Source organism: Rhipicephalus microplus, chromosome X, assembly GCF_043290135.1.
Source record: "Rhipicephalus microplus isolate Deutch F79 chromosome X, USDA_Rmic, whole genome shotgun sequence".
NCBI lineage: Eukaryota > Metazoa > Arthropoda > Arachnida > Ixodida > Ixodidae > Rhipicephalus > Rhipicephalus microplus.
In genome coordinates this window covers 367,054,210-367,063,749 of record NC_134710.1, presented here as the reverse complement: position 1 = coordinate 367,063,749, position 9,540 = coordinate 367,054,210, and the positions used below count along the sequence as shown (strand labels likewise).

The following is a 9,540-nucleotide window of genomic DNA, read 5'->3' as shown; positions in this document are numbered from 1 at the left end:
TTTGTAAGGCGTGGGCTGGAACGAGACGGGGGTTAGTGCTAAGGTCTTACCTACGCTTAACCGTGAAATTGCAACGTCGCACTGTGTCCCTTGGCGCTGGTTCATATAGACGCACTTACAGGCACAAACAAACTGTGCACGTTTCTCAACGACGGCTACGTCGTCCTCGGCGCATGCGCAGAGATTGTCCCCGGGATGGCTGGTTACGTGCCCCACGTGCCAACGTTCTTCCAGCGCACACAAGTCCCAGCGGCAGAGGTGGCGCCTTTGTCGAGAACAGGTGGTCAAGTTCAAACTGCTGGAAGGGTGAGTTTAGTTTTCTTTACAGAAACATGTATCACGTATGGTACTAACGCGTGCTCCTATATTTATCTTTTAGGAGTGAAACTACTTAAGGCGTGGGTTGAGCGTCCCATCGCAATCGTATGTAGCCACCTCACGTCAGTTCTTGAACAGGCCGTAAAAGGCGCTACCTCATCATATAACAAAACGTATATACGCTGAAAAATGCAAATGGTACGATACTACCCTACTGAAACGATCCAAATGCGATGTCCAATAATTTCGTATGTTTCCGTAATAATCTTACTGAAATATATGGAAAAGATATAGGAAACATATGTATTCTTACGGAAACATACGAAATTATTGGACATTGCATACGGAACGTTTCAATAGGGTATAGAGAAAGTTACTTGTAGTGAGACAAATATTAAAAATCGCAGCGTAACCATGGAGTGAAATATGAAGAGTGGGGTGAAGCGTCCCCAATTCCGTTCGTGGTTCTGGCCGTCCGTTCGTTGTTGGTTTTGTCCATCCGTGCGTCCATTCGTCCTCTCGTGCGTCCATATGTGTGTCCGTGCGTCCATCTAGTCTTGCAATCAACCGCGTGTCCGTACGTACTTCCGTCCCATTGTTCGTCCATGCATCCGTCCGTCCATGCGTCAAACAGACTTACGACGGACGGACGTGCTGCAGCGGATGATTCAAGGTTTGCCGATAAAAAGTTTGACACGCGCAAGGCGGCCGCGGCTCGCTCTCGAACATGGAATCCCGATGTGCGAGCGCGTGAGAGAATAAGAATGACGTCACATGAAGACATTGGCAATCGCGTGTGCGTCGGCGCCGCCGTACGCTAACGGGTGCGGTGTAGTAAAATAAAAGCGTTTCGGTGCGCACGCGCGTTCATAAGGTTGGCGGATGAACAAGGCTGCAGAGAGGCGTGGGGGCAAGGCGGCGGCAGCTCGCGCTCGAAGACGGAACACTGATGTGCGAGCGCACGAGACTAAAGCGTGCTGTGAAACTGCGTGGCGGCGCCGACAAGATCCCGGCGTACGAAAACAGAAGGCGAAGGGACGCGGCAGCTGTGTGCGAACCCAGCTTCGCTCCACTCTCCATCATTCACGCCGTGGATATGCTATCACTATTTAAAAAATGATAGTCTATCTTGGGCCGCTTGAATGCAAAAATATTGTCTGTCTGTTTGTCTGTTTGTTTGTCACGCGATTGAGCCACGCGGACCAGGCTTAAGCACTTTATTTTCTGAACATAAAACGCTCATTCATATTTGTGAACATTGTTCATCAATAGGCAAATATAATTGATTGATTGATATTTGGAGTTAAACATCCCAAAACCACAATATGATTATGAGAGACGCCGTACTGGAGGGCTCCGAAAATTTCAACCACTTGGGGTTCTTTAACGTGCACCCAAATCTGAGCACACGGGCCTACAACGTTTCGGCCTCTATCAATAGGCAAATTAAGACAGATCCTAGGCGCAGCACTAATATGGGGGTATAGGTTGGTGCATGCGCGCTGCACAAACGCACTATGTAAGTGCGAATTAGAATAACGTCGTAAATAAGACTGACAGATGTTAAGCGTACTTCACTGCTGTCCCGCACAGACTCCCGGTGTTTCGAATGTTTCGATCAGATGAGTATTCCCATTCGTCAACCTTCTTACCTGCTCTCTGGAAGCTTGCAGATCGTGTGGCCCTACCCTCAGTGCTTTGAAATACTTCACCCCCAATTTACCCCCGCCTCCACTGCTGTTCTCTTAGTGGTATCCGCCGCTAGTCTTGAACAAAAATTGTGACCGTCAACCCACACGTGTTCCAATTTTTCGCTTCTTGAGTACCTGCTTCTCTCCCATGATAGGTAGCACCGCACTTCCTTCATGCTTGGCACCCACTAAGTGTGGAGCTTCCTTATTTTTTCCATATTTTTTTCAGGCAACAATTGAAGGCTATCGCTGACGTTTTAATGGGACGCTTTAATCATGTTTTAATGTGTTGTTTACCTTCGTCATCTTTTCCCTTCACGTGATACCAAATTTGGTAAATGTAGAGCTAGTGAAACGGCCGCGAGCGCGCTATTGGCGTGGTGTGTTGTCATGTTCTTACATCACAAGCGTGTCATAATTATCATGTTTGCACCAGTCATATATTTCGTCATCCATTGACGTCACGTAACACCAAATTTTGTATATGTGAAGCTAGAAAAACGACAACGAGCGCATCATGCAGGACCCAATATACTTCAATGTACCGTTAACGCACGCGCACGCTGGGCACAGAGACGCTACGTTAACAAAACGCGAGCACTCTATAGTCTGACGCAAGGTACGACCGATGCGACCAGCGTCCGTCGACGCGGCCCGATGGCAACAGGCGCGAAATTTGGGCCGATGCGTTACCCAGATAACACTGCGTATGCCTCCTTTCGCTATGGAGGGACGCTGGACGCGCTGAAACGCGCATGCGTCAAAGCAAAGCAGTGCAGCGCGCGCCTGCGAGTATGTGGCAGGACCGGTGCCTGGCATGACGCGACAAAACAAACGCCGGCGAGCACGCGCACCGCGTCACGCCTAAACGTATTGGCCACTTCAATGTGGCATGTGGTCATGTTCTCACATGACACGCATCTCATGATTATCATGTTTGCACAAGTCACATACCTTCGTCATCCACTGACGTCACGTAATACTAAAATTCGCATATGTGAAGCTAGCTTAGAAGTTTGGCAGCTTGGGCTAGTTGGTATGGCATGACGATAGTGTTAGCGCGAGAACAAAACAACGACACACAGACAAGAAGGACATGCAGGATATACCACTCGTGTCCTTCATGTTCTTGTCTCTGTGTCGTCGTTTTGTTCTCGCGCTATAACTATCGTCGTGAAGCTAGCGAAACGGCCGCGAGCGCATCATGAGTGTGGCATGTAGTCATGTTGTTACATGAAACGCATGTCGTTATTATGTTTGGATGTGTCATTTACCTATGTCGTCTGTTCGCGTCGCGTAATACCGAGATTAGTACATGTGAAGCTAGCGAAACGGCCACGAGCGTATCATGAGCGTTGCATGTAGTCATGTTACATGACACGCATCTCATGTTTATCATGTTTGTACCAGTATCATACCTTCGTCACCCATTCACGTCCCGTAAAACCAAATTTGGTATAAGTGAAGCTAGTGAAATGGCCGCATGTGCATTATGAGCGTGGCATGTAGTCATGTTTATACATGACACGCATCTCATGATTATCATGTTTGCACCATGCAATAACATACTTTCGTCAACCATTCACGTACCGTGATGGTATATGTGACGCTTGCAAAACGGCGGCGAGCGCATCATGAGCGTGGCAGGTAGCCATGTGTCATGTTCTTAAATGACACGCATGTCATAATTTTTATGTTATGGTCTGTCACTTGTGTTCGCCATGCAATCATGTCATACCATACCAGTTTTGCAACATGACATGTGAACGAAACCACTGCAAGAGCTGCTGGATGACATGTAATAATCACGTTCATGACACAGATGTCATGATTTTCATGTCATGACTAGTCAACTATGTTCTTCATACAGTCATGTCATGTCATACAAAGTTTGCTATCGACACCATTATCGAAACGGCCAGGAGAGCTAAAAGTCGTAGGCGGCTAGATAGATAGATAGATACGCTCAAAATCGCCGAAGGTCACTAAGAAATGCTTCGCATTTAGAAGTAATATTGGCATCTTTAAAAACTCGGTTAAATGTTGCAGGATAGCGGACCAACCCGCGACAACTGTGTTCCGCCAGTCTCCCCCGTTCCAGTCGGTGCCGGCCAAGGTAAGCCGTGGCTGCGCAACCTCTTGCGTTATTTATTATTATTATTATTATTATTATTATTATTATTATTATTATTATTATTATTATTATTATTATTATTATTATTATTATTATTAGTTGCACTGGAATGCCCGTGACATTGTTCTGTTAGAATAGGAATAGCAGGCTCCCGGTGACTTCTTCATCTCCGGTGTTCCAACGTGGCACTCCTTACTGTGACGTCAAGCGGTGATCGTTTTTCAAAGTTTGCATGCGTTTTGCCAGACGGACCACAGGGCAGCCTGCTGAACGTGACGGCGGCAGTGATGCGCGTCGGTCGGCGCACCATGGCCGATGTCTCCCGGTCGTTGCCTGCACTGGCCAAGCCACCGGCAACGGCGTCGCCATCTCATCCAGCGGCCCCTCTCGCGGCGTCTCACCAGGCCGCAGCAGCTGATCTAGGCCAGGTGCGTGCACACCGCTTGCCCTGTTCAGTGGATGGGAGAGAGGGGGTAGTCGTCAGGTCACGGGAGTGTGTTAAAAAGGCACTGGCGTCTCCCCTTCCTCTCCCCAGCATCACCGAAACTGACCCCCTTCCCCTTCCTCAATCCACTTCAGCGCCCACTCTTTTTTCTACCGCTGTGCAACACGACTTCACCCTCCTCAAGCCGAATTTGCACCCCCCCCCCCCCCCCCAGAATCACGCAGAAGCCCATTCATGGACGCATAGCCCGATTGTGCTCTAAATATGGAGTTTTAACAACAGTTGCATAAAGAACTCGTCGCTTTCATTTATTTTTCATTGTTCCTACTTAATACTACTTTGTTCTTGTCTGTTGGTGTTATTACTCCTTGTATTTTTTTTCTACCTAGGATTGTCCGTTTCTTGAAATTTGATTGATTAGTGGCTTGGTTTTCAAAGCGTTTTTTTTACACTTGAAACTGCGCCATCTTGGCGATAGGGATGAGTGTTGCTGTGACGCACAGTTCCGGCTGAGAACTAGTCGTATAACAGTTACACAAGAGAATGTATCGATGAGCCTAAACCCGGGATGAACCACCGGGACTGACCGGGTCCTCTCCTGACCCCGTCATCTCGATTGGCAGAAGCATCGGCTGCATCCTTACGGAGCTTGCTGAACAATAAAAACATTCTCGTATGTCGCGTGGCTCCGGGCTACGAAATGCATGCTGGAGAAATATGGGTAGGACATGGTCAAAATTGTTCCCGAAATCCCCATCACGGCGTTCACCGCTACCAACTGTGTACTGTGCTTTGAACTTTGAGACGTTTAATTGAACTTTGAGACGTATATTATTTAGTTCTGGCGCGGGAAATTAGAAATTATCTCCACCTTGTCTAAGCCAACTCTATAGCATCAGAAAAATGCCGCGTTAAGCTTCTTAGATGAACCAGCTTCGCTGTTTCCTGAAGAAGCACTGAGACGAAAATTTCGCAGCCTGTTTTATCTGTCTTTTTTTGCAATATTTTGATTACGATCTACTCATCACTGCTGGAAACTTTGTTAGCGCATGTGCGCAACGGGGATTCACTTAAAGACGTTTTTAGAGCGCCCAGTTGCAGTTTCGGTTTCAAAGAGCACCGAGCTATGGGAAAGAGCCGTTCTGGTAATTAGGTAAACACAGCCGGTCACGTTACAGCGCAAAACTGTGACGTGGGCGCCACACTGACCAGCCGACACAAACTCGTGACGTACGTTTGTTTACGCTGGCACCGCGTTGATATCGGCATCGCGAAGTGTTTTATATATCGCTCAGGCGCACGGCATGTACATACAAAATCATTTTGAAGATGTTCTAGGCCTTAATGTTTTGTAGATGCTGTGTATTACGCCATATAAATCTATCGCACTCATTACTTCACCTTCGAAATTTTGTGGCAGTGCTCCTCCTTTATTAATTTACGCGGCTAGTGTAAACTTCGCCCGCCTCCTGATTTTTTCAATCACTCTGTCTATCAATGTTGCCCAGGCAACGCCAGAGGTTGGGACATGGGAGGTGGCAAACTTCCTGCAGGCCGCCTGGACCACAGCCGCCGGCACAGATGGCTGCGTATTCTACGAGTCGAAGAAGTAAAACAGATAGAAGAACTGCTCCTCAACCTGTTAATGATGAATAATGAATATTGTTAAGGATGGCAGCATTGTAATATCTCTGTGATACCTTCTTTGCGAAACACTGCCACAATTGTTTTTGCGTAGCCGACAGCCAGTCGTGTCACCGAAGCGACCTCACATTGTCTTGACTTGAAATATAATACATTGTATTCGCCCAACGTGTGCGTACGTTGTGTTTCTCTTGCTAGTTTTAATTTGCCACGTAAGATATCAGTTGCGGTTTGCTCCCGGTTTCTCTTCTGGTTAATAGGCGGCTTTAAACTTCATCACATCGGCGGGCGATGCTAAGTTTTGCGAAGAGTCATGTTTCTTTTTAGTAGGCTTTACTGCACTGTTTAGATTTTGCACGTCCCAGTTCAACAGGCGATGCATTTTTTATAGGCAACTGTCAACAACAAGCCTATATTGGGGCATACACTGCCATCTTGAAGACCATGTGCGATTGTGTTCAAAGTTGACGACCTCTGGATTAAAGTGCTACTCCGAATTTCTTATTTTTTATATTTATTTTTTGTCTGACGGGAACAGTAATTGGGATGTTATGTGGCGTTAAGCAGCCATAATCATTCGAACTAGAAATTTACATGAGGACCTGATAAATACGGAACGTTTGTCGAAGACTAAGTGCTGTCAAAATGTTTTTACCATTATTGTTGGTAGTTGTGAGTGTGTGTGATTGTTGTGTTTTTGTTTCGCTCACTGGTTGTGACGCTATTTTGTTTTCATCACACATGTCGTGTTCTGAATTTTGGGCATTGATATAGTTCACATAAATGTTCCTGCGTCATTCGCTCAACTGTGTGCTGTCGTTTTTCTTCGAGTCTCCTCTACTTAGACGAACCGACAAGTCCGGTTATTAGATTAGTGAATCGATTAGTATCACAGCACGCGTGCGTATAGTAACGCGATCGAGTTGAAGAGCTTGTTTGGAAAAAATACATGCGTTGGCGTCGTTGGCTGGTGCGAAAAATAATCTTGTCTGTGACCGAAAAATTGATAAGAAATCCCTCGTACCTTAGGAATTGATGTTCTGCGAAGAATGGGGAGGGAAGGCGACCGTGGTGTAATTTTTGATTTAGTAAGACCCTAACACGACACTAAAATATCGGCAAATGTACACACGTGCGTGTGTTGAACAGTCGCATATATTTATGTAACCAGTCGTTTGTTGTTGCGTAACGATGTCAACAGCGCCATGCTGCGGCGGCTGCATTTCCGATGGAGGCGGAAATGTTGTAGGCCCGTGTGCTCAGATTCGGGTGCACGTTAAAGAACCCCAGGTGGTCTAAATTTCCGGAGCCCTCCACTACGGCGTCTCTCATAATCATATAGTGGTTTTGGGACGTTAAACCGCACATATCAATCAATTGACTGGTCACCCACCTTCACATTGTGGAATAGCTCCAGCTTTTTCCAGGAACCTTTGCAACACCTCCGCCGCAAAAACATGCGCATATAGCTGGATTTCACCTTTATATCCCACTTGGAAGATTATGCTGATTTCATTTACTTAAAAAGCCTCAACAACTGCCAACGACAGGTGATCAGTGTACAGGATTGCCGACAAGCTTCTGTGGCTACTTTGTACCGATTGCAAGATATATACTACCGACAAGAATGTCAAACTATCGTCGTATTCATGTAAATCATCGATAAAATATTTTCACTGATTGAGAGATGGCATCCTTCTTTGGAGACAAGGCGTACGTTTTTCAGTTTCTGCGCACTATTGCGAAGGAACAGACATCCAACACTGAGCTAACGATAATAAGCATTTTTGTTGTTTAAAGTTTTCTTTATCTGACATGTGCTTGAAATATTTTGCTACACACCTTATGACAGAGACATGTATGTTTAACAAGGCAGACATGAGCACTTCGGCAGTATATTGAAAATATTGTTTAACTATTCTTCAAATGCTGTAGCACGACTGCCTGCAATCTTGACAAAATTATTGATACTGTATTAGCAGCTATACTGTCGAACCTCTGACAATTTATTGCAAAACTTACACTTGCTTTAAACTTGGTCTACAATAACGTATTTCACGCATTCATAAACAACCGATCATAATGCGTACCTTAAATAAGAGGGGGGGGGGCTACATTCACAAAATTGTCTTGTATGCCAGCTCCTATTCAGGGCACGTGCACGCAATTACACAAACCGGGAACTTAGCTGTACACTCCTGAGTATTTTACTGTTTCCATTTAATCAACACACTTCAAAACACTAGACAGAATCGCTCAAATGTGACACGGTCCACAGAACTTTGCCACAGCGATACACACATCAGCACACGTACGACGTTGCGCATTACAAATGACAACAATGACAGGTAATAAAACTTGCCCATCTTTATCGTAGCAGAAGCTAGCGCTCGCAAGCGTTCAAAATTTATGCATACTATTCGCTGCGACGAACTGCACACACAGAACACACCCGACGTTAACTTTTGTTGCGATGATTACAAACTTTTCACTTCGGCGCGCACTAAACGCATATCCTGCTTTAGAAAGGGGGATGATTACATCATGGAAACCTTCGAAGTTATTTGCGATTACACTTGAAAGATGGACGGTACAACCAAGGAAACACACGAAACGACGACCCTCGCATCCGCAAACACTTTGTACATGGTGCTCGTTTCCTAGTTTTCACTGTCGATCGCACGTGCTGACGGGGCAGTGGACATTGACTGGCTACCGATATCTCCCCGGGAGTCTCACAGCGCTTACGATGGTCACAACAATAGAATCAGCTGTTCTTTTTTTCCGTCACTGCAGCACCCGATTCAGCAAGCGCCATGTTTGCCAAGTGAGCTGACGGGGCGGATGTCTAGGCCATTTTTTGCAGTAGCCAATGAGAGGCGAGCCATGTGAGCCAGCTTGCGGCTTGCAAAAGTTGAGGGCCACTCTGCCTGACGCCACAGCGACGGCCACTCTCACCAATTTGTCCGGTGCCGGTGTGCGGAGCGGGTGTGTGGCTAGCACGTGTAATGGCCATGAGTGGCATCGTACTCAAGGTCTCCGCAACCAAGACCGAGGCCCTACTGATCCACCCGCTGGCGGCAGCACGACGCTATATACCTGAAGCAGCTGAGGGGTGGCAATGGCCAGCTGCCTTGGAAGCTGACGGTGAGGTACCTGGGGCTCACCATCGACCACCGTCTGACCTAGATCGCAGCTGCCAAGGTCACCTGCACACAGATAAGACGTGTCCAGGGAGCCATCAGCAAGCTGCAGCAGCATGGACGCGGCTGCTCAACCAAGTTGGCGCTTCGACTCAACCAGGCATC

The 9,540-nt window shown here is 46.8% G+C and overlaps 1 protein-coding gene across 1 annotated transcript; it reads left to right on the top strand.

Moving 5' to 3' along the window:
• Positions 1-4,049: 4,049 nt before the first annotated feature.
• LOC142775372 (uncharacterized) lies at positions 4,050-6,825 on the top strand. The gene is made up of 3 exons (XM_075876737.1): positions 4,050-4,125; positions 4,390-4,571; positions 6,097-6,825. Exons 1-3 carry the CDS (start codon positions 4,050-4,052, stop codon positions 6,199-6,201), a joined length of 363 nt encoding a protein of 120 aa, XP_075732852.1. The 3' UTR covers positions 6,202-6,825.
• The last annotated feature ends 2,715 nt before the right edge of the window (positions 6,826-9,540 follow it).

What these genes read in the sequence shown, in the direction of transcription:
- LOC142775372 (XM_075876737.1), top strand. Translation starts at nt 4,050, where the DNA reads ATGTTGCAGGATAGCGGACCAACCCGCGACAACTGTGTTCCGCCAGTC. An exon ending in TCCAGTCGGTGCCGGCCAAG is followed by an intron (nt 4,126 to 4,389) that starts GTAAGCCGTGGC and finishes GCGTTTTGCCAG; the next exon opens with ACGGACCACAGGGCAGCCTG. An exon ending in CAGCAGCTGATCTAGGCCAG is followed by an intron (nt 4,572 to 6,096) that starts GTGCGTGCACAC and finishes AATGTTGCCCAG; the next exon opens with GCAACGCCAGAGGTTGGGAC.